Below are 24,888 nucleotides of genomic sequence, written 5' to 3'. Positions count from 1 at the left end.
TTAGTGCCAACCATGCATTCCAAAATACCCCAGACACAATAGTCCAACGGATTGATATCCGGAGATTTTGGTGGTCATTGTGCGATAGAAATGAAGCGAGGAACCTCATTTTGTAACCATTCTTGGGTGGCGCGTGCTGAGTGCGATGGTACTGAGTCCTGTTAGAATGTCCAAGGTCTGCGGCCAAAATGTTTGCATTCCCAAGGCTTTAACACACCCTCCAGAATAATTTCGCTATAATATTCGGCATTTATTCTGATGCCACGGTCGAATAATACGAGCGGAGACCGACCACCGGCTGTTATGGCGCCCCACACCATCACCATGACCGGCGCTTGAGTTCTTGTGGCCAACCGAAGGTTGCACATTTTCAGCTGACTTCTTTGGCAAGTAAACCCGATCATTTTGTTTGTTTACAAACTGCTGGATAACGAATGTTTTCTCATCGGAGAAACCCAAATTCGGCAGTTCACCACTTTCGGCCAAGCGAAGCAACTCTTTAGCTCTTTTGAGTCTAGTTTATTTTTTTCGGTTGCGGTGTAAATTCTTGCACTTTTTGGAATTTCAATGACTTTACCTCGAGCTCATTTTCAATATTTGCCGAATGGAATATTACGATATGTTCAGCTCACGAGCCATTTTTCGGCCACTCTAACGCGGGTTTCGATCAAGTCGCTTTTTTACTTTTCGAACCATTTATGCTGATGTTGCTGTTTTCTTCCGTCCATTTCCTTAACGTCGGGCTACGCTACCAATATCACGGTAACGAGACATAAAAGATTTATTCACATTTAAATGCTGGAGTGCTCTAACGATAGCCACTTGTGGTTTTCCAGCCAAATATAAAGAAATCACACTATCACGCTTGAATTACCTTAGAAATGACAGCAGTCTGAAGTCGGTTGCAGTTTTTTCATCTCACCCTTTATACCTACCTCTGAATACATCTTCCAAAAAATCTTAACTTTTACTTGCTTTATGGTTGCATTCTTCTTCGAAAATAACTGTTGGTGGCAGCAGTTGTTAAAAGGCCAACTAAATTTTGCTTAACCCAATAACCCACAACCTTGCGCCTTATTAAACCACCGGTATTGGGTCTATAGGCTAGGCACTGTAACCATATTCCCTTTAAAATTTGTTGGTTATCAGTTTCAAATAACTTTTCCCAATTTACCAAAGCTTCTATTACAAAACATGGTTTGTGACTGTAAATAACAACAATAAATAAAACAGGGGAATTACAATGTGTATAAAAGTGGGTACTTTATTATCTTAGTGAAGAATGAATCAGTTTTTTTGTTTCTATCAATTTTATAAATAAACTTACATACATATGTATGTACCTATAAAAAGGGAAGCATAGTATGGATTTCAAGTGGTACTTTGTAAAAATTTATACAAATGTTCAGGTAAATATAATTAATAATAGGTATGTATATATGATTTGGAAGATAAGGGATATGGAATTGATAATAATAACAATAAAATATAATATACAGCTATTTTAATACAAATATGTATATAAATATTTAGTATGTGGAATGTTTTGTCGTAACCAAATAATACTACACTTTTAAAGAACAGCCGTTTGTTCCATTGTTACCATTCATGGCACCATTGGTGTAGAGATTCTTGTAGCAATACATTACCTCAAAATTATCTGAATAATTACGTGGTAAAGGATAGCCAATACCATCTACACCCAAGTAGCATGCACCATATGCCATGCTTTTGGTTATGCGTATAAGTTTTAAACCAAATGGTATATTTTTCTTTTTCAGCGTCTCGACGAAACCATCCTTTAGCAGAGTCCAGCTTAGCCACACAGAACCAACACAGACAATATTCAAATCACCAGATTCTACCAAATCCTCATGGACATGGGGCAGAACAGCCTGTATGCTTCGTGCCAAATGACATCCAGCTTCATGAAATACAAATTTGGCCAATTCATCACCCTGCTCGGCAGCATGAGATAGCTTCTTGCATAGACTAGCATAAAATGGTTTATCGAATTTTGCATAGCAATGAGTCAAAATTTCATGACGACTCTCGACTTTGAAGTGTTCTTTGACTAACTTCCATATGTGGTCAATAGGGTAGGGAGATTTTTCAAAATTATCCATATCATCGAAAATCATTTTCACCGCTCGATGAGAGATGTACCATGCTGCAAGAAAAGGGAAATTCATTGTTTTACGATACGATTTATATTGTCCTACAAAATGGATACATCTAAGATGTACAGGATACAAAAAGTTGGTTTATGTACGCCTACGTTCAAATCTAAATCATACATAAGCACGATTATACCGCCATCCCCTACACTTATATACCATAACCCCCAAAAAATATATCAAAACATCTTTCAACGCAGATCAGTCTGGGAAGGATGCAATAGATTCAGATAGTGGGTGCTTTTTCGGAATCGTTTCGGATTAACCCGGTTACGAGACAACAGAGAAAGGAATTGTGTTGCAACATTCTCACGTCACATGTAGCTGATTGTGCTATCTTCAATGGACTCCGAATAAAGTTAGATGAGGTAATAAATTTTAGGAATCGGAAATAATGTCTATATATAGCTGGTTTATAGTTGTGAACAATGTTATGTGCATCATCACAACTGCAGCCGCCCCCTTTATACAATAAATTCGTCAAAATTCCTCAGCGGAGGCCCAGTAAATGAGCAAGATGAGCTCCGCCGTTCCAAAAAGAGGAGTTTGAATCGCTATTGAACCCAGGGAAAAAGTTTGATAGGACCTCATTCGACGATGCAATTGTGACTAATCCGAGAAGGTGGGCTGGCAACGTTAACGCACAATTTGTCGAGCACCCCGATATATAGGGAGAAACAACGGTGCTATATAGATTCCTTCCCTCCGGAGTGGAGCTACTACCTTTGACAATGGGCTATGTTGGCATGCAATATTGAAAAAGGTGGAAACGCCGGAAGTTGAGCCCATTTTAAAAGTCCTCAACCTGTCGCTAAGCACCGATATCGTTCTCGAATCATGGAAAATGGGGCGGGTAAAGCTATACTTATTCCATCAGCAACATAGCTCCATAAAATCAGTACACGTCACATCCAAATATATTATTAGAGATCTTCACCAGAACAGGTCGTGCCAGAGAACTGTATAGGTGGCCATAGAACTGTATAGGTGACTCTAGACTAATCAATAGACTTTGATGCAGTGATGCTGTCAGAAATGTTGGATAATCAAACATATCCCTGAACGCGTCGTGGAAATATTTACAAGAAGTCCAAAAACGCAAGGAAAGACAGTTTCATAAGAAACCATTTAACATTTATCTTTCCGCAAAACTTCACCCTCAAAACAGCTTTGAGATATTTATCTGTGCGAACGATTGCATGGCATGGAGTTGGTTCTGTAGTTGATGATATATGTGCTAGGTTGTAATCGGGCGCTTATTCGAAGCGAGGAATATAAAAATATTCCCCTAAAATTCTTAACCCCATAGACTGCGGAGATAGGAATACAACATTATGTACAGTTCGAGGTACCCTTAATTTCGAGCACAAACTAACTAGAACAATAGCCCGCGCAACTCTTATTAATATCTGTGATCAATGTGAAAATGCTCTACACTGCAGTGCTTGGAGAGGAAAAAAAGACCTTGTTAACATCTTAGAAAGTAATAGGTCGATCGGTCTGTGTTCAGGTATGCGAATACAGTGTTATCTGCGAACATTAGTGTTACGCAGTTGAGAAGTAGTCACACCTGGGAGAATATCGGACTAAGAACTGCAACAGGGTGCCACCTCACGACACTAGTAGCCCATTTACATGAGCATACAAAGTTCTTCCCATACGTCAGATCAAATCAATCACAACTTCCTTACATACTGATGCACACGATCAAGAGAAGGAGATTTCACGAGATAACAGAGGGCCTCTATGAGTCACCGACATCATGACACCTGTAGCCCATTTGCATGAGCAGTCAAAGGTTCTTCCCATACGTCAGACCACATCAATCATATGCTTAGAACTTCTTTGCTCAGGGATGCACACGATCAAGAGAAGGAGGTCTCACGAGATGAGAGAGGGTCACCGACATTATGAACCATTACAGAATGATGCTTTCCTTGAAGTCCACCCTCATTCATTGCAGCTGAAAAACATTTGTAGCCTTGACGAGTTTTGAACGAATTATATTTAGGATGATGCAGTCGCCCATTCCCATTGTACTCGAATATGTGTGAAACGTGTGTGTAGGATGTGACACAGGCAGAAGCAGATCTTATCATATCACAAAACATGGAGATAAAAACCAAAATTGAGATCATCTCACATTTAACATTTGAATCAATTTCTGAGCGAGTTGATAAAACCTTAACCTAAAACAACTTTCTCACGTGGAAAAGTTTTTAAGTAGATCTATAAAGAGGCTTGCAGGAGGTGTAATCCCGTCGCGCGATTTGAAGAAATAAGTCAAAATTTTTCAAGTGGCTTACCAAAGGGGCAAAAAAAGAACTCAACTGACGATAGGATGCATAATTTTAACAAAGAGATAATTCAATAGATGCCAAGAGTGGGAACATGTAAAAAATGGCATCGATCCAATTCCTTTGCAGTACTGCTGCGAAATATATTATGTTGCCTCATACTAATATAATACTCAGTGGCAGCATCTTATACTGAGTTTTACTGTTTCAACTCGAACTGTGTTAAAATTAAATTTCTAGACAAGGCGAAGAAAGTGGGCTGTCAAGACAAATCAGGGTAGTTTAGGTTGAAGTACGTGGGGGATGGTGAAACCATCTTATATTGGGAGAAGATTGTTGATAATATACAAGTGATATACCGACTTAAAGTTGTGAGTTATGCATTATATGGAGTTAGCTTGGAGTTATCTGAAGTTATGTCATCGCGAAAATTACTCGCCATTCATTCGTATCCGCCTGCACACGAGCTCATCCAGCAGCAGTTTTAAAGTCTAACAACCGGGCATTGTACTTAGATGATCAACATTAGTGTCGATAGTAAACTTCTATTCACTAACGTATGATATAAAAGGTTCACATCATTGCATTGCTGCTAATCATTCCTGTTCGGTAACTGATTAATTGCGTTGGACTTCTGTAAGTTTTTTTTTTGACAAAAACCCGATAGAAACCTCTTACACATTAAGGACCCAAATATTGATGAACTTGCACTCACCACTCCCTTCATCGCCCATAAAATGGCCCCAGCCGCCACAATTGTACGAAGTTCCATCAGGATTCCGTAATAAAGCATTGGATCCTGTACCCGAGATAACAACCATGCCACCGTTTGGCGATGCAGTAAAAATACTGCCGACCGTATCGCTTGTTACCGTATAATTGTCTGACAAATTGGGAAATTGTGCTCGCAATTCCTGTTCCAATTCCCGGTTGTTAGTTTCCTATAAAAGACACAAAAAAAGGAAAACACAAAGTATATGCAAATTATTAACTGACCTTGAATTCAAAAGAAAACCATAAAACATCAAGGGTTATGTTAAGATTGGATTACTTTTTTTAATACATACATGTTCGCAACCGCTCAAACTTAAGCCTAAACTTGTTAAACGTGTCTCCTGTGGTATGCCCGCCTCTGTTTTGGCACGTTCTACCATATCGGCAATGCGACGAGCACATTCAGTCATGCCAATATGCCAATGATTGGTACCCAGACCGGTTGTTGTCGCACAACATTCACCCTTTTCATCACAGATGACTAAACGTGAATGGGTAGCGCCCCTGTTTGGAAAGAAAAAAGAAAGACAATTTTATGAATTAGAATTCGGATGATAAATTGGATATAAAAGATATTGTTCTTTTTCGACAGCAAAGCACTTAAGGAAGAATATAAACACCTTTTACAGATTTCTCAGACATAAATTATGTCCCGGAAGTATGGAAGGAAATAGCTCAAAAGATCGTTTATAAAAAGAATAGAGAAAACTTGCCCATACTGTTTGATCCGTAGAAGGTATGCAATCAATAGAGGACTTATAAAACAATTGATATTTGTGGGAAAACTCCTATTTGTATTATTTGCGAATCCAATTTCAACATCCTACAGAGAATAAACTGAAATCTATTTCCAGCAAATCTATTGTACCTTTATGTACCTCTAGCTATTCCAAAAACTCTGAGACACCCCATGGAGGAACTCACAACATTTTTATAGAAAATTCTAATACATCCAAACAGATTCCAGAAAATCCTGGACCCCCAATCTACAGAGTCACAAATTTTCTACAGAAAATCCAAAGACCTCCAGAAGGACTGAATCTAGAGAAAATCTTAAGACCCTCAAGAAGCGACTCAACAAAATCCTGAGACCATCAATGGCTAAACAAAATACTTAGTCTTCCTATATAAGGTGGTTCCCAAATTATCCGTAGACCTCTCAAGGAGGGGATCACAATTTTTTCTATATGAAATGTTGAGCCCCCAATGAGGAGGCCATAAAATATTCTAAAGGAAATTCTAATATGGGTCACGAAATTCTATGATCAGACATGGATGAACTCAAAATATTTTCTAGAAAAATTCTGAGATTTTCTATAGAAAATCCTGAGATTCCTAAGGAGGTGACCACAAAATTTGTAGAGAAAATCCAGAAATCCCCTAAGGAGGAGATTACAAAATTTTCTAGAAAGAATCCTGAGACACCCAAGGAAGGGATGACAATTTTTTCAGGAGAAAATCCTAAAACCCCAAAAAGAGCGTACTCAACAAAATTGTGAATTCCCCAAAAGGACAGGGCCACCAAATTTTCTGTAAAAAGTCTATAGAACTCAAAAGGACGGGGTCACCAAACTTACTAAAGAAAATCCCGAAACCTCACAATATTTTCTAGCGAAAATCATAAAACGCCCAAAAGAACAAAGATGCCAATTTTGTTAGAGAAAATCTTGAGACCCTTAATAGAATGGGGCCATTATTTTTTAAAGAAAATCTGAGACCCTCCTAAACGACCAGGTCACCACATTTTCTAGCGAAAATCCTGAAACCATAACCAGTGCCGATGAAGGGTATGGGGCAGACTGATGAGTAACAAAAAATAATAGATTTATTTGTTAGATCAGTTAATAGCTTTGAGAGGGTGGTCCTGAAAAAATAAAATAAAAGTTGGGTCGAAGTAACATCGCGGCTATGCAGGTGGCAAACATCAGATCTGATCAAGCTTATTTTAAAAATCGAAGTTCTATGGGGTTTTGGCCGGAGAGATCGACTATGCTGTAAACGAAGACACAAATCCTCTTTTGAGAAGCCCTCAGGATTTTTTTCCAATTGTACAGGGTGAAATGAAACAACTGCAACCAACTTCAGACTGCTATCATTTCTAAGTCACTCGTCCGACAGCTTTTAAATTTATTCCAGTGACAGCTCATTATATTGTTTACATGCGTACAAAAGCAGAAAAAAAAGGTTTTCGTGATGGAATTTAAGCTTGATAGTGTTATTTTTATAGTTGGCTGGAAAACCAAAAACCATCGCTCATTACAGTGATACTGGTAGCGTAGCCCGACGTCAAGGAAGTGAATGGAAGAAAACAGCAACATCAGCATAAATGGTTCGAAAAGTAAAAAAGCGACTTGATCGAAACCCGCGTTGGAGTGGCCGAAAAAAGGATCGTGAGCTGAACATATCGTAATATTCCATTCGGCAAATATTGAAAAATGAGCTCGAGGTAATGTCATTGAAATTCCAAAAAGTCCAAGAATTTACACCGCAACAGAAAGAAAATAGACTCAAAAGAGCTAAAGAGTTACTTCGCTTGGCCGAAAGTGATGAACTGCCGAATTTAGTTTTATCCGATGAGAAAACATTCGTTGTCCAGCAGTTTGTAAACAAACGAAATGATCGGGTTTACTTGCCAAAGAGGTCAGCTGAAAATGTGCACCTTCGGTTGGCCACCAGAACTCAAGCGCCGGCCATGTGATGGTAATGGTGTGGGCCGCCATAACAGCCGATGGTCGCTCTCCGCTCGTATTAATCGACCGTGGCATCAGAATAAATACCGAATATTATGGCGAAAATATTCTGGAGGGTGTGTTAAAGATTTAAGCACGCAAACATTTTGACGGCAAACTTTGGACATTCCAACAGGGCTCAGCACCATCGCACTCAGCACGGGCCACCCAAGAATGGTTACAAAATGAGGTTTCTCGCTTCATTTCTAGCGCACAATGGCCGCCAAACTCTCCGGATATCAATCCGTTGGACTATTGTGTCTTGGGTAATTTGGAATGCAAGGTTGGCGCTAAAACTTCGCTGAGAATGGGCCAAAATACCGCAGAGAAACATTCGGGCAGCGTGAGACGGTTTCATTGACGTTTGAAGTGGCCAATTCGAACAAATCTTAACTTATTCTAAAATTTGAAGCTATTTCCGATATTTTTTTCTTTCATTCAATAACATTTAAAATAACAAATGTAAAAATTATGGCGTTTGACTTTGTTGCAGTTTTTTTATCTCACCCTGTATACTAATCTATCGTGAAACGTTTTCTACGTATCCAGGATAAAAACAGAGGACCAGAGATCCCCGCCCGCGGAATAAGTTTTCTGGTAGTAATACATTCTACACCACAACTCATATTTGTGGAAAAAATTTCCGAAAATTCGTTCCAAGTAAGGTTGTAAAGTATCTATTGAGAAATTAAAAACTTATTTTGATATTTTATAGTATTTACATTAACATATGTTGTAGAATACATACAATAAATCGGTATGTATTGTAATATCTTAAATTATAGAACCCAATTGATAAAATACAATAAAGCTTCCGCAGTGTAAATACGACACTCGTCATATATTTTTTATTTATGAATTTCATCGACAATCAATAGCGGAAAAATAAAAACAACAATAATATAAAAACATAATTGTAAATCACCAAAGAAATTACATTTTATTTGCAATGATTCCCTGCTCTTGCGACGCACTGAATTTTTTCTTGCTTATCTATTGAAAAATATTTGCCCACAACGGGGAGGGTCCAATAAAAAATTCCTGAACCGTAGGCCACGAACATTGAAATCTGTTTATCGGTAGAAGCAAATAATTTATTGATTAATTGATTATTGCGACATCGACAATTGTCATTCATTCATTGATTCCATGACAAAAAATAGGAAAATTACATTCATAACATCTGTTACGGACATTTACCCATACCAATAATAGCAGCAACGACATTCTCTCTGATACGCACTTATTGTCATAAATTGAAATTGATTTGATTATACAATCTTGGTTAGGGCAAGAAAGAAAGTCATGATCCCAATTAAATAGATTGTCATACATCTTCCAGATGCACCGTTTGACCACAAAGTCACTGAACTTCATTAAAAACCAAATGAATTTGTGCCAACAATGTAACCTGAATGAAATTCAATTGAAGCGAATTGATTGTAATTGAGTGAATCTATACATTTTGTAGCTTAATTCGCTTAGATTGATGCCGAACAAAGGTGTACGCAAAATAGTTCAATTAATGCATCATGATTCTGTTAAAAGTAAGGAGTGAGCACAACGTAGAGAGATAATGAAACAACTATATACATCAAAACATGTCAAAAATGTTGTAAAAATGTATAATAGTTCCATATATAGGTCTAAAGTTTCATAGAGTTTTTACCTTTTGTTCTGTTCCAGAACTGCAAGAATGAACAACTCTTTATTACGGTAACCGATTTTTCCATTACGATAACGAAGAAAATTGTAAGACTAGTAAGTTCATGCTGGTTCTGGAACGGAGCATTTGTTTCATGGTAGAATCATGGCACAATAACAGAAGGTAGAACAAAACTACCTTCTAAATACAATGTTGCCCGTATTCTGTCAAAACATACACAGGGTGAGATGAAAAAACTGTAACCAACTTCAGACTGCTGTGAAAATTATTCCAGTGACAGATCATTATATTGCTTGCAAGCGTACAAAAGCATTTTGGTGAGAATTTTCCAGAAAAAAAAGAAACTTGTGATGGAATTCAAGCGTGATAGTGTGATTTCTTTATATTTGGCTGGAAAACCACAAGTGACTATCGTTAGAGCACTCCAGCCTTTAAATGTGAAAAAATATTTTGTGTCTCGTACCATCGCTCGTTACCGTGTTACTGTTAACGTAGCCCGACGTCAAGGAAGTGGACGGAAGAAAACAGCAACACCAGCAGAAATGGTTCGAAAAGTAAAGAAGCGAATTGATCGAAATCCGCGTGCAAGAACTTACACCGCAACTGAAAGAAAATAGACCCAAAAGAGCTAAAGAGTTGCTTCGCTTGGTCGAAAGTGGTGAACTGCTGAATTCGGTTTTCTCCAAAGAGAAAACATTCGTTGTCCAGCAGTTTGTTTACATTTGTTTGTTTACAAACTGCTGGGCAACGTGTTTACTTGCCAAAGGTGAAAATGTGCACATTCGGTTGGCCACAAGAACTCAAGCGCCGGCCATGTGTCGCTCGTATTAATCTACCGTGGCATCAGAATAAATGCCGAATATTATTGCGAAAATATTCTGGAGAATAATCAGAATAAATGCCGAATATTATTGCGAAAATATTCTGGAGGGTGTATTAAAGCCTTGGGCATGCAAACATTTTGCGCATTTCCAGCGCACAATGGCCACCAAAATCTCTGGATACCAATCCGTTGGACTATTGTGTCTGGAGTATTTTAGAAAGCAAGGTTGGCACTAAAAACTTCCAAAGTGTTGATCACCTCAAGCAAGCGCTTCGCCGGGAATGGGCCAAAATACTGCAGAGCAACATTCGGGCAGCGTGTGAAGGTTTCATTGGCCGTTTGAAGACCATAATTCGTGCCAAAGGTGACCAATTCGAACAAATCTAAACTTATTCTTAGATTTTATGCTATTTCCGACATTTAATAAAATTTACATAAATTAAAATATATAAATATTACGATTGGCCCCTAATGTCAGTTCTTTTTTGACATTTTTGTTGTAAACACATTCGAAATACACGTTAACTGCTCCAGAACGCGAAATATTGTTGACTATTTATTTGACCAATAATTGGTCGGTGACTTTGGCAAAACCATGATAGAATTAAGAAGGTAAAGTCATTTAAAATACGACATCGACCGGACGACGTGCCCCGCAAATGGGTATCAGTCGACGATCTTTACAAGATTTGAAGATGTTTTAGTACAAAGTATAGATGTTGCACCTGCTGTTAGCTGTTGACCGCCAATCGCGTGTAACATAACCTCAAGCCCAGCAAGAGGAAGATGATGATGATGAGTGGTGAGGTCTATTTCCATCTTAGGAGCACTGAAAATACGTGTATAACACACGAAGAGCCATTAAACCCGCTCAAAGTCGCTGTATGGTGTGCTGTTTTCGGTGGAGGAGTCATCAGACTTTTTCTTTGAGGATATCGGGGGCCAAACGGTTACTGTGAATGGTGAGCGCTACAAAGCAATGATCAACAACTTCTAAAAACAAGTAAAAAACCGAAAAAGCAGTAAGTTCGGCCAGGCCGAACTTTGAGTACCCTCCACCATTTGGAACGAATTTGGAAATTTAAAAAAAAATAACCGTTGTATGTGGGCTATACGATATCTTGAACGTTATTTCTCTTCCAGGGAGTAAAGTGCTAGACAATAACATTCCAGGGGATGAAGTACTCAGAAGGAAATACTTATGTGGATTTTCAGACAATTATATTGGAAAATGTGGCTAAAATCATCAAAATACCGAATATCGGGGAGTATCGTTGTATGGTGGCTATACGATACATTTGACCTATATAAACAATTCTCTTCCAGAGGGTAAAATACTCAGAAAGAACTCCTTGTGTGAATTTTCAGACAATTCCATTGGAAAATGTGGCTAATATCATCAAAATACCGAATATCGGGGGGTACCGTATAAGGGGGCTATACGATATCGTGGACCGATATAGCCCATCTTCGGACTTGACCTGCTTGCAGACAAGAGACTGATCTGTGCAAAATTGTAGCTTCCTATCTTTATTCGTTTTGACTCTAGCGTGATTACAACAGACGGACGGACGTCTATCGTCTATTTTACGCTGATCAAGATCGTCTATTTTATGCTGATCAAGAATATATATACTTTGTTATGTCTAAAAAGATTATTTCAATGAGTGACAAACGGAATGACAACTTAATATACCCTCCATACTATGTATTGCGAAGGGTATAAAAATCCGCAAGAATCAAAGGTTTTCTTTTTTTAAATACAGCCAAAAAAGAACATCGGAAATTTAAGTTGTGAATAATAAAGGAAACAATTTGAAATTATTTTAAATACAGTTGCAACAGAAATGCATATTTTCAGTATTAATGGGAAAACAGTACGATTTTGTGAACACATATATGTGTACTTTAAAATTTCATATTGTATATATGAATATGTGTACAACTCTTGGTTTAACTTACCCTTCAATTCCACCAAAGTATTTCATTGTGATTTTTCGTCCTAAATTCTGCCGGTTCCAATTTAACGACTTTTAAAAAAACGCCTCTAATTTTTATGAATGCGTAACCTGTATAGAAACAAAACAGAAATAGATAAAACAACGTAAAATAAAAGTTTAGATATCCAAACAATATATTTTAAAATACTCCATGATCCAAGCAATAAATGTTATCTTTTGATTGTGTTGCGGTTTTTTACCTTTCCATCGTAACACAATTTGTGCTTAATTGCAGAATAATAAGCGCAAGCAAAAAACAAATGACGAAAAACGCAGTTTAAAACGAATTTAAAAGTTTTTTGGTATTCATTGAATGTGTGGCGTTAGCAAGCATGCACTTGATGAATGATTTTCAGTTACATTCTTATCATTTTTTTGCTTAGGTTCAAAATTCCTTAACTATTTCGTTTTTGGTTTAGTGCAATTATTTAAAAACGAATTGATTTTTCTCACATTTATATATTTTTAAGCTCACTTCGGTTAGAATTTCCCCAAAGTTATCGCAATTTCAACTTTGTAATTTCATGAAAAGCGATAGATGTCAAACTCTAATGAAAACAACTCGGCGCCACATTACAATAAATATTGTTGGCCCGTCTGTTTACCCTAAAACTTGTAAAAATCATTGCAAATTGTCGCAAGAAAGTCCCGTGTTAACACAAACTTTCTGCAAAAATTAGGGATTTGAGAAAAATTTTGAAAGTTCATTACTGGAGTCCTTGCCTGCTAAATTTCATCTTGGAATCACTTTCAACTCTTCTCCTTTTTTAAGTATCCGGTAACAAGTTATTGTGCAAGCAATTAAAAAAAATGTTTTTGACGTTCGCAAGCCAAAATCGGGAGGAGTTCATTTTTTGGCTTGTTTTCTATATAATACATTTTTAGTAGTTTTGTTTCTTTTTTAGCGGACTAATTGTTTGGACAAATCAGATGATTTCTGGCAAGTTTTCGTAGAGATTCCTTCTGTATACTTTTCACAGATCTCTCTCACAGATGAAAACAAAACTACATTACAATTTCTGAACAATTCTTGTGGGAAAAGTAGTTAGACCATAAATAAATTTTAAAACAAACAAGTAAAAAACATTAAATTCGACCGAGCCGAACTTTTAATACACTCCACCACTTGGAACGAATTGGACAATTTTCAAAAAAATAAAATCCGTTAAAAATTCTGTTAAAATCTTAAAAATACCGAATGTAGCCGTTATATTAGGGTCTATATTACGACGTGGACCTACATAGGCAATTTTTGTCATAAGCCATTACAATATCCAAATGCAAAACTTAAAAAACAGGTGAATAATGTAGCTAAAATCACCAAAATACCGAATATAGGGAGGTACCATTATATGGGGGCTATACCACAACGTGGACCTGCACAGTCAATTTTTCGTCATAGGCTGTAGTATCCATTACGAACTTCAAATACCAAATTTGAAACAATAAAATCATTAAAATACCGAATATCTTGTGTTGCCATTATATATATTATATATTATTATGGGGGCTATACGAAGACGTGGACCTACACAAGCAATTTCCTGTCTTAGGCTGTAGTATACATTACGAACTTCAAATGCCAAATTTGAAATAATTCCGGTGAATAATGTCGCTAAAATTATCAAATATCGAATATCAGGAGGTGCCATTATATGGTGGTATACCAAAACGTAGACCTACATGGCCAATTTTAAACACCAAAAGTCTTGCAGACATAATATACATTTGAGTAAAATGTTATCAACCTACTTCATTTCGTTCGAAAGCTAGAGTGATTTCCACAGACGGGCAGACGGACGGGCATTGATAAATCGACATAGAATTTTAAGCTAACCAAGAATATATATACTTTGTGGGGTCTAAAATGTATAGTTTGAGGTGTTACAAATGGAATGACAAATTTAATATACCCTCCATACTATGGTGGAGGGTATAAAAATGGAATTAAATCACAAAACGTCATATCGAATTTAACACTAGTATTACTATAGAGTTAAATCAGCTGGGTTTTGCTGCCACCTGTAATATTTATACAATGATGTGTACCAGTGCAATATGACTAGAATAGATTAACCCATGGTAACATTATGTCATTCATCTCTGCATTTTCTGTAATTTACCTTGTCTAATTTCACTGCATAAGAAACAGGCTCCTATCTTTGATTTGTGTATGTACAATGAATTTAAATATACATTTTGAGAATGAGATGTTGTCAAATGAATAATTTTGAAAAAAATGTTAATACTACCATGGATTTTCCCAAGGAATTTCAAATAGGAAGAGGGAGATAAATCTTAAAGAAATATATAAGAAATTAATATATAAGAAATTATGGCTTAACTCTAGTTTAGTAAAAACTCTTCAATTTTTTCGAAAATTTTTTCAGTGGTAGGTATTTTAACCATGATCCCGGGAAACTATTTTTTTCTTGGGGGACGGACCCGGGACCCCAGATTTTTGACCCGAAAGTCCGGGTTCGAGACCCCTACTAGACCCGGATCCACTTACCCGATATAGACAATATGGGTATCGATATAGACAATATGGGTATGGGGGACAACAAAATTGATGCCAAATTATAGCTGACACTTCTACCTTTCCAAAAAGGTTCAATTTGTGCTAATACCTTTACTGAGTCCAGAGATATGGGTCTTTCCATCCGCATAACCCGATTCTAACCAGTTCATTAAAACTATGTTTTCAATAAAAAAAGTATATTTTGCGTAAGAATGAAATTCAGAAATCTTTGATTCGCGTTAGCCGGTGTAGGACATACCCAGAGGAGAAAATCTCAAGCCCCGGCCGAAGGCCGGCTACTTACAAAAGGTATCCAATTTAGAAAACTTTGGTTCGCGTTAGCCGGTGTGGGACATACCCAGAGGAGAAAATCTCAAGCCCCGGCCGAAGGCCGGCTATTTCCAAAAAGTGTCAAATTTAGAAAACATTGGTTCGCGTTAGCCGGTGTGGGACATACCCAGAGGAGAAAATCTCAAGCTCCGGCCGAAGGCCGGCTATATACAAAAAGTGTCAAATTTAGAAAACTTTGGTTCGCGTTAGCCGGTTTAGGACATACCCAGAGGAGAAAATCTCAAGCCCCGGCCGAAGGCCGGCTACTTACAAAAGGTATCCAATTTAGAAAACTTTGGTTCGCGTTAGCCGGTGTAGGACATACCCAGAGGAGAAAATCTCAAGCCCCGGCCGAAGGCCGGCTATTTACAAAGAGTGCCGAAATTATGAACCTTTTGTTCGCGTTAGCCGGGGTCGGACATACCCATAGGTGAAAACCTCAAGCCCCGGCCGAAGGCCGGCTATTTACAAAAAGTGCCAAATTTAGAAAACTTTTGTTATTCCGACGACTGCTACGCGAAATAAACACTTTTTTTATTAAAAACATAATTTTAATGAACTGGTTAGAATCGGGTTATGCGGATGGAAAGACCCATATCTCTGGAACCGAAAAAGGTATTAGCACAAATTGTAGCATTTTGGAAAGGTAAGAGTGTCAGCTGTAATTTGGAAACAATTTTGTTGACCCCCATAATGGGCCCTTTTTTGACTTTTTGGGGGTTTCATAAAAAATCCGGGTCCAAAAAATCGATAATTTGACTATAACTTCCGAACCATGACAACTTACCCCTTCATGTGACCACTTGTTGGATAGGTATTTCCATAAGCTTTCAATCGATACCCATATTGTCTATATCGGGTAAGTGGATCCGGGTCCAGGCGGGGTCTTGATCCCGGACTTTTGGGTCAAAAATCTGGGGTCCCGGGTCCGTCCCCGAAAAAAATAGTTTCCCGGGATCAGGGTAAAAATACCTACCTCTGGAAAAAATTTCGAAAAAATCTAAGAGTTTTTACTAAACTAGAGTTGTTCCGAAATTATATATGCAATTTTTGTACCCACTAAAAATCCTAAATTGTATACATAAACAAACCACTGTGCGCCCACTAACCAAAATTGAATCAAAATATCACCAACAACAACCGGTAGTTGATGAAACGTAACTTGACAGAACCACAAAAATGCACTTTAAAATCGTAAAGCGTGCTGCGTGTCTATGTACACCAACCGACCGGTCGACAGGTAGGCACACATGAGACCCGCTCGCCCACAAACCGACTGACCACATTTCAATACGTAAACACAAATGCAAACAAATTAACAGAGAATGAAACAACGACAACAAACACCAACTAAATAAATAACAACACACCAAATTACACTCAAATAAAACAAACGAATAAACGACACGTAAACAAAACCAACACCAACAGAAAAGATTAGTTTATTATTTGCTTCGTTTGAAGATTTGATAAAATAAACAATATTTTTCATTCATTATTCTCACTAAAAGTGTTGATATCAAATACAGAGATTCGATTGCGAAAAAAAAACAAAAGAATTTACCATTTACTTCCAAATAAATGTTGAAGTAATTTGTTTTTGCTTTGAGGGCTTGGTATTTTGTTCAAATAATTTTTTTTTATTATATTGCAATAATTATTATTAAATACAACTGTGCACTATTATTAGCAACACCTAATGAATTTTTGTTGTCAAACTACTTTTACGACGTTAGTTTCGTTTCTATTTTTTAAACCGAAAATCGATTCACTTCCGTATCTGCAAAACGGCGAATACTCGACGGTTAAACGTTCACGTTCGGAATGCTGGTGGTGGTGCATAACGCCTCTGTTGAAACCTGCTGTTCACAGTGTGCCAACAAACCATTCACTCACTTGTTCGGCGAGTATCAGTGTTGCCATTAATGGGTTTTTAGATAAAAAATATTGTAGGGAAATTGTGCAAAACTGGTCGGTCATACTTTCAACCACTAGAGAAATAAAAAAGCCTTGTATTAGAAATGAACGTCTCATTTGGTATTTATTTTATTTCAGTATTTAGATTAAATTTATAATAATAAAACATCATTTCTTTGGTATAGCCTCCTCTCCTCCTCCCCCAAACTTCCAAAAATTCCATATACATACCATGGTAGAATTAGGGAGGTAAAGTCATGCAATCATATATTTACAATTTTTTTCAAAAATTATTCATTTGACAACATCTCATTGTCAAAATGTTTATTTATAAATCCAAAATTTTGTATTTATACATACAAAAATTAGAGATGGGAACCTGCTTTTATGTAGTGAAATGTGACAAGGTAAATTACAGAAAATTCAATTTTCAATTAATTGAAAACGTCAGTGGAATACAATTTTGTGCCCAGATTTTTGTTTAACAGAAAATGTTTTTCGTAAAATTGCTCTGTATTTTTTTATGCTAACATGTCTCTTTTGTGGGCAGCGCCTCTACATATTTTTAACTTAACTATTATTCATAATGCATTTTGTCCAGTCTTTACCATTTTAAGTCTTTGGTATAAAACGTTCGCAGCGGACACCTATATCGCTTCAGTGGTTTGATCGAATATATTCAAGGTATTCAAATATATTATATTAAAAATATTAACCACTGCAAGATACCAATAATCTTAAAAGATTACATTGGATAACAGCCTATCAACTGCATAATGAGAGAAATAAGCAAACAAATAAATGACATTAGGTATGTACCAAGGTAGATGAATAAAGGTAGATGCATTAACGCTTGGGAACATTGATATGCCAACATTTTTAAAATGTTATATCAAAAATTAGTAGATTTTTAATTGTTTTTTATATGACGCAAATCGGAGGTTTTTATAAAATACAGTTTTCCAATCGGCTGATGTTTCTGAAAATTTCCTCCTAAGCAATTTTTTCAGTAATATTTTGCAAACCATTTGCTCTTTTCCAGAACTGCAAGAATGTAAAAACTTTTGCTACGAAAATCGAGTTTTACTTTATGATATCGAGAAAAATTACAAAACTAGTAGATTTTTGCGGATTCTGAAATAGTAGTGGAATTCTCTAGCTCATTTTTTATTCGCATAAAATGCTTATCATTTCAGTGATCGGCATATTAGCGACGAAATCAAAGTATATACCAATGTTGTCAACTTTAACTTCTTTTTTATATCAAAATTTTCGGTTTCAAATTTGCCGATTTTTGTCGGTAACTTAAAAAATGAGTTAGAGAATCTCACTACAGAGCAATAAATAACTCAGCTGTCAACATAGCTTTCTTTACTCGAACTTATTGGCTAGACAAATTCTGTGCAAAATAGTAATATATTTTCGAAGTCCAACAAGCTTAACAAGCTAATTGAATACGCAAAATGGTTGTATGTATATTTATTAGTCTATATCATCCAAAAATCATCTGAAATTGATTGGAAATTCTTATTGAGAAAGTCAAAATGCCTCCCTTTACCACATTCTGTAAAAATTCGTAAACATTTCGGCTGAGCTTCTTTGAACGATGAAGACGAAAACTAACTGCAGAAGTAATTTTGTCTCTGTAGATGTACTCTTGTAACCGGCTTAAGCAAAACAAATCAACCTGCGGTGGATGCGGTTATGACAGGGTGCCCGAAAAATTAATAAAAGCAATAAAAAATTATAATAGACAATTTTGGCTGAATAAATATGGGAGTATGATTGGCAGATACTGATTAGCAGACTGTTGATTTTTGATTTTTAATTTTGACAAATTTCCTAGTTTTTCGTCCCCATTGTTTCTAATACTTTCAGTGCAAACTTCATATATTTCTTCTAATAGTAGTATGTACATTCATCAAATGTCGAAGAAAAGTTCCTAGAGTTGCGAAACAGTTTGAGTTCTTTTGAGAGAGTTAGAAATTTTATTGCAAGAAAACTTATAATTTTATGGTGAATATAAAATATATTTCCACAAAATATTAAATCCATTTAAAACATACAAACGTTTTCGAGCAATTTTTTACCATTCTCAATGCAACTTAAAAAAAGACTTTCTCAATATAGTTTGTCTAATTTACTGTACTTTTGGGTGAATTGCATATTCAATGCCGCAAAAATTATCGAGTACAGATATGCTGAATATAAGTAAAGAACAGGAGGTAGGTGCCTTTTTTAAATATCTCGCCAAAAGGAGAAAGATGAATGGGGAAAAAATAATTTTCATCGACTCAACCAGAATCACATTTTATTTTACCAATTTTACAGCTTTGATCATATTTTATTCACTGGGGCCGCTTTCGAGAAAAAATACAAACGTTCAATGTCAAAAAAAATTGGCAACTCTATAAAGTACTCTACCTTAAATATTATGCTTTCTTTTGTTCTTGTATTTACCCTCCCATTTCACCCACCAACCCCCCTTGGATGCAAAATTCACTGCAAATCAAAAATGTGCTCACATTGTGAGAAAAAATGTGCCGGTACTCTCACACCCCAATCAATGATTTTTGTTCGCTTTTTTGGCAAGTTGAATGAGCTCTATCTTCTCTCGCACTCATTCCTCTTTTTGCCAACATGAGCCTCCTTAAGATGTTGCCAACCCAATTAAATTTGTTTTCAATTTGACGCTTTTTTGTAATGAGGAGAATAAATTTGCTCTTTATTTAAAAAACAAAGGATATTCAGGAAAAAAATGCGAACATGTTTTTTGTGTTATTTATTATATATCGTTAAACCATAAAATACGCTCATATCAACACAAAGGTACGGAAAATGCATGGAAATAATATAACATGTGTGTTTATAGCAATAAGTTCTTAATAAAAAATATGTGGAGAGGTTATTAAGAGTTTTGCTCTGTTCCAGTACCTGCAAGAATCTACTAGTCTTGTAGCATTTTTCGTGCAATGACGGCATGACAACCTACCAATACAAAATTTAAATTTGAAAATTTATGGAAAACAAAGGCTTAACTCTAGTTTAGTAAAATTTCTTCGATTTTTTTTGAAATCGGTCACATATTTCACATGTTATATAAGTAAAAAATTATACTGTACCAAATTTGGACAACATCAAGTGTCCCGTACATTGAAAAAAATATATTTTTATGTATTATCGTTTATACCTCTTGTAGATTCTGAATTTTTGAAAATCCACCTTTTTAGGTCTGATAGTGACCAAGTCGATAATTAAATATAAACCTTACAACTACTATAGATTAAAAAATCTAGTTTGAGAGTATGTAAGTTTAGAGTTCTAAATATTATGTAAAATTTGAATTTAAGGTAACGCTGTTACAAACATTCAATTTTTTGTATTATTCTTTTATATTTTCAACACACAAAAAAGAAATTGCTCAATTGTCAATGTTGAAAATGTTCAACTTTGGATTTTTTTCGCCCGACGTATTTTAGTAACTGTTTATAATTACATGTGTTTCAATTCTGTGGTGAAAATGTCGACTGAATTTTAGGTAACGTTGTAATTGGAAAATTATACAAAGGGGTGAATTTAATAAAGTATCATTTTTAAAACGTTATTATTTGGTATATTATTTATTTAAAGATATGAAACCGACGTATTTGATTAATACGGACTTAAAAATTCAAACTGCAGGGAAATTTTATTTATAAACATAAACCTCAAATACTACTTAAAAAATTTCCAATCTTTGAAAACACATCCTGAGAACTTGAGATCAATTATTTCCTTAAAATAATTCGCGAAACTTTTACATTGTATCATTGCCATTTATAGGTATGCCTCATACATTTTCAAGATCAACATGGATGTCAAGAGATCAAATAAACAATCGACATCCAAGTCTACACACAATGAAAGACCTGAGACAAATAGAATATAGTACAAGGTTAGATCTCTTATCAATATTCATAATGAAGAGAACAATCTTAAACATGTTAAACATACAGAAAGCGGAACACAGTCTCAATTCAGTAGTCTAAGAGGAAACTGCTTAAAAAGTACAATTAAAACGATGAATTTCCTTTGTGAAATATTATATAATTGCTATATAGTGATATTGGTTCTTACGACGATAGTTAGTCAAGCTATGACGGCACCACAGCAACAGAGGCAATATTACAATGCCCATTCCTATCAGTATCCGCCACAACCAGTTTATCCCCAGTATACACATAATGCCAATGGCTATTACTATTATCCACCACCACCTAGACCACAACAACGCTACAATGTGCCTGCACAACCGAAAAAGGAAAGATCTTATAAGGATATATGTCGTATGGTTAATGCAAATGGTTTCACCAATCCCGGTGGTGTTCCCAAGTGTCCTTATTAATGTGTAATTGCAGAGCAAAGATATTCTTACTGTCTAATTTTATGTGTGTAAATTTGTGTCTTAGGAACAAATCAAAAAATAAATGTAAATAATTTTATAGTTTTTCAAAAAGAAAAGTTGTTTGGCAAATAATATATATATCTTTTTAACCCATTTTGAAGACCTTCTACATAGAAAATTCACATGGATTTCCTATTTATAAAATACCTTCCTGAGGACCGTCTCATCTACAGGGTGAGATAAAAAACTATAACAAAGTCAAACGCCATAATTTTAACATTTTTTTTTTTAATTTTATTGAATGAAAGCAAAAAATGTCGGAAATAGCATCAAATTTTAGAACAAGTTTTGATTTGTTCGAATCGGTCACCTCTAGCACGAATTATGGCCCTCAAACGGTCAATGAAACCGTCACACGCTGCCCGAAATGAAAATGAAGCGAGGAATCTAATTTTGCAACCATTATTGGGTGGCGCGTGCTAAGTCCTGTGGCCAAAATGTTTGCGTTCCCAAGGCTTTAGAATATTTTCGCGATAATATTCGGCATTTATTCTGATGCCACGGTCGATTAATACGAGCGGAGAGCGACCATCGTCTGTTATGGCGGCCCACACCCTCACCATGGCCGGCGCTTGATTTGTGGTGGCCAACCGAAGGTGCACATTTTCAGCTGACCTCTTTGGCAAGTAAACACGATCATTTTGTTTGTTTACAAACTGCTGGACAACGAATGTTTTCTCATCGGAGAAAACCAAATTCGGCAGTTCACCACTTTCGGTCAAGCGAAGCAACTCTTTAGCTTTTTTGGGTCTATTTTCTTTCAGTGGCGGTGTAAGTCCTTGCACTTTTTGGAATTTCAATGGCTTTACCACGAGCTTATTTTTCAATATGCCGAATGGAATATTGCGATCTGATCAGCTCACGAGCCATTTTTCGGACACTGCGATGCAGGTTTCGATCAAGTCGCTTCTTTATTTTCGAACCATTTTTGCTGATGTTGCTGTTTCCTTCCGTCCACTTCCTTGACGTCGGGCTACGCTACCAGTACCACGGTACGATACACAAAAGATTTATTCACATTTAAATGCCGGAGTGCTCTAACGATAGCCACTTGTGGTTTTCCAACCAAATATAAAGAAATCAAACTATCACGCTTGAATTTCATCACGAATAACTTTTTTTTTTCTGGAAAATTCTCATCAAAATTATTTGGAGCGCTTTTAAACAACAATGAGTTGTCACTGCAATAATTTTAAGAGCTGTCGGACGAGTGGCTTAGAAATGACAGCAATCTGAAGTTGGTTGCAGTTTTTATCTCACCCTGTATAGACTGTCTCCTTTACAGAAGACATTTGAAAGACCTTGTAAGGTCCTTTAACTGTAGAAAATACATCAACATTCTCTTGGATGCCTTTGATGTACAGAAGTTTAATGGTCTAGCTTTTAAGGATACTTTTTAAGTGTATTTCCTTCATTCAAGCCCCTTTAAATGTCTTCTTATGTATATTGTCGTATAGACCTGTATCTAGAGGCCATCTTTAGATAAACTTTATAACCAATTTTATTTATATAGGCTTTCTATCCATTGAATCTTTTCAAATGTCTTATCCATCGAAGTCTCCTTTCGGGATAACCTCATTGCTTTACAGGTACTGTATTCGACTCTTAAGTATAATTTAAAATAGTTTTAGATCTTTATTTAATTTTTAGTTTTAAACTAAATTTAAGCTTTTTATAAGTTACATTGTGAATTTTTGTCGTTTTTATTAACCTACATATACAAATGCATACATATACTAGAACATTGTTTAGTTAGCATTTTCTGTTACACTAATTTTAATTCCCTAAACAAAACATTCTTGGAACGATAGGATTATTTTTCTGTGCTTAATAGAGAAAGATAACAAGGGAGAAAAATAAACCCTGAGTGTGGCCAGCCTTTAACATCAGTCATCATTAAATTTCATTCCGTAACACTAATTAAATAAAATCATAATAACGAATCATCTTTCATCAGCAGTTCAATATTCAACGTACGGCAATAGAGAGGGGAAAGATGTTTTACTTAGCAAAGTGTGGGGACATTGTTGAATATTTTGGACTTTAGAGATTTGGTACAGATGTTTAGAACAATCTCTTGTGGATAATGTAAAAGACACAGGCTAAGAAGAAAGCAAAGGCAAAGAACAATAGCATTTTATCGGTACATTCACGTCGTCCATATTTCTTTAATAGTTTGCCAGATTGTGAAATGGTACCGGCTGTATTTGTTAGTTCATCCCGTGTCGCCTCCACATTTTGTGAGGATGCCACCAAATTTTCCAATGTAATGGCACTCTTTTGTGTTGTCTCTGAAAGATGTCGTGATATGGCCAGCATTTTCTCAGTTACATTATTTTCTTGTGACACCAAACTGCCACGATTATGACGTGTCGCTGATCCAGCGGTGTGACGTTGCCGTAAATCTGTTTCGCCTGTTATGGCCATAAGTTCTTCACGATTTGCCTTTTCAATTTCTAACATAGTAGCCACATTTGCTTTACGAAATGCCTGCAGCACTTTTGAGAATTGTTCTCTTTGGGTGTCGACTTCTTTGGACAAGGCCGGGTCACCGGTATCACGAGCCCAATCATTTAGGCGATCAATGTTTTTCCTCAACGCAGCCAATTTTGCACGACCAGCCTCATTAAGGGCTTCCAATTCTTGTATTGAGCCGCGATATGTAACAATGTCCTTTGAAAAGGGAATTAATTAGTCATACGTGAATATAAACGTAGTCGAAAATCCTCACCTGTATGATGGCCTTTGCCTGTAGATTGTTGTCAATTAAATCCTGCCTTATTGACTGCAGTGTGTATTTCTCTATATTCATTTTGGGTTGATTGGAATGAATTGAATTGGGAATTTACTTTAAAATTCAGAATGTCCTGTTCCTTTTTACGTTATTTTTCTAAATAATAATATGTTTTCACAGAATGACAAGTTCAATCAGTTTGTAAAGCACAAAGTTCCTATAAGAGAACCCACCGCCGTAACATAAGAAACAAAAGCCAAAACGGAATGTGCGATAAATATCAAAATCAAAACTGAAACAACGAAACAGCTACGCGATTCATTAAATGAACAAAGGGACTAGAGATGTGTCGTCGCGAGTCGATATTGTTCAAAAGAAATATTCACTGAAGTGATCAATAGAAAAATTTCTACTCTCTGGATTATTTGTTGCTTTCTTAGAGTTTACACATGACAAATTGACTTGAAATCGGGGTT

The 24,888-nt window shown here is 36.1% G+C and overlaps 3 protein-coding genes across 5 annotated transcripts; 1 reads left to right on the top strand and 2 right to left on the bottom strand.

Annotated features, from left to right (window-relative positions):
• Positions 1-1,238: 1,238 nt before the first annotated feature.
• LOC101896571 (N-acetyl-D-glucosamine kinase) lies at positions 1,239-17,163 on the bottom strand. Of its 3 annotated transcripts, none has more exons than XM_005181362.4 (5): positions 16,882-17,163; positions 12,429-12,535; positions 5,542-5,752; positions 5,190-5,415; positions 1,239-2,170 (listed from the first exon to the last, which is right to left on the bottom strand). In XM_005181362.4, the coding sequence occupies exons 2-5, from the start codon at positions 12,452-12,454 to the stop codon at positions 1,566-1,568; spliced, it is 1,068 nt and encodes a 355-aa protein (XP_005181419.1). In that variant the 5' UTR covers positions 12,455-12,535; positions 16,882-17,163; the 3' UTR covers positions 1,239-1,565. The 3 variants fall into 3 exon arrangements, with proteins under 3 accessions (XP_005181419.1, XP_019891544.1, XP_058983041.1); XM_020035985.2 differs by lacking the exon at positions 16,882-17,163 and adding an exon at positions 16,427-16,601; XM_059127058.1 differs by lacking the exon at positions 16,882-17,163 and adding an exon at positions 12,667-12,804.
• Positions 17,164-19,992: 2,829 nt separating this feature from the next.
• Positions 19,993-23,138, top strand: LOC109612176 (uncharacterized). The gene is made up of 2 exons (XM_059127106.1): positions 19,993-20,002; positions 21,335-23,138. The coding sequence occupies exons 1-2, from the start codon at positions 19,993-19,995 to the stop codon at positions 21,616-21,618; spliced, it is 294 nt and encodes a 97-aa protein (XP_058983089.1). The 3' UTR covers positions 21,619-23,138.
• A 150-nt stretch (positions 23,139-23,288) lies between these two features.
• LOC101896392 (vesicle transport protein SEC20) lies at positions 23,289-24,660 on the bottom strand. Its single transcript, XM_005181361.4, has 2 exons — positions 24,410-24,660; positions 23,289-24,351 (listed from the first exon to the last, which is right to left on the bottom strand). The coding sequence occupies exons 1-2, from the start codon at positions 24,488-24,490 to the stop codon at positions 23,743-23,745; spliced, it is 690 nt and encodes a 229-aa protein (XP_005181418.1). The 5' UTR covers positions 24,491-24,660; the 3' UTR covers positions 23,289-23,742.
• Between the last annotated feature and the right edge of the window lie 228 nt (positions 24,661-24,888).

The sequence above is a fragment of the Musca domestica genome, unplaced genomic scaffold, assembly GCF_030504385.1.
Source record: "Musca domestica strain aabys unplaced genomic scaffold, Musca_domestica.polishedcontigs.V.1.1 42, whole genome shotgun sequence".
NCBI lineage: Eukaryota > Metazoa > Arthropoda > Insecta > Diptera > Muscidae > Musca > Musca domestica.
The sequence above is the reverse complement of the archived record's forward strand: the minus strand, read 5'-3'. Positions and strand labels throughout refer to the sequence as shown.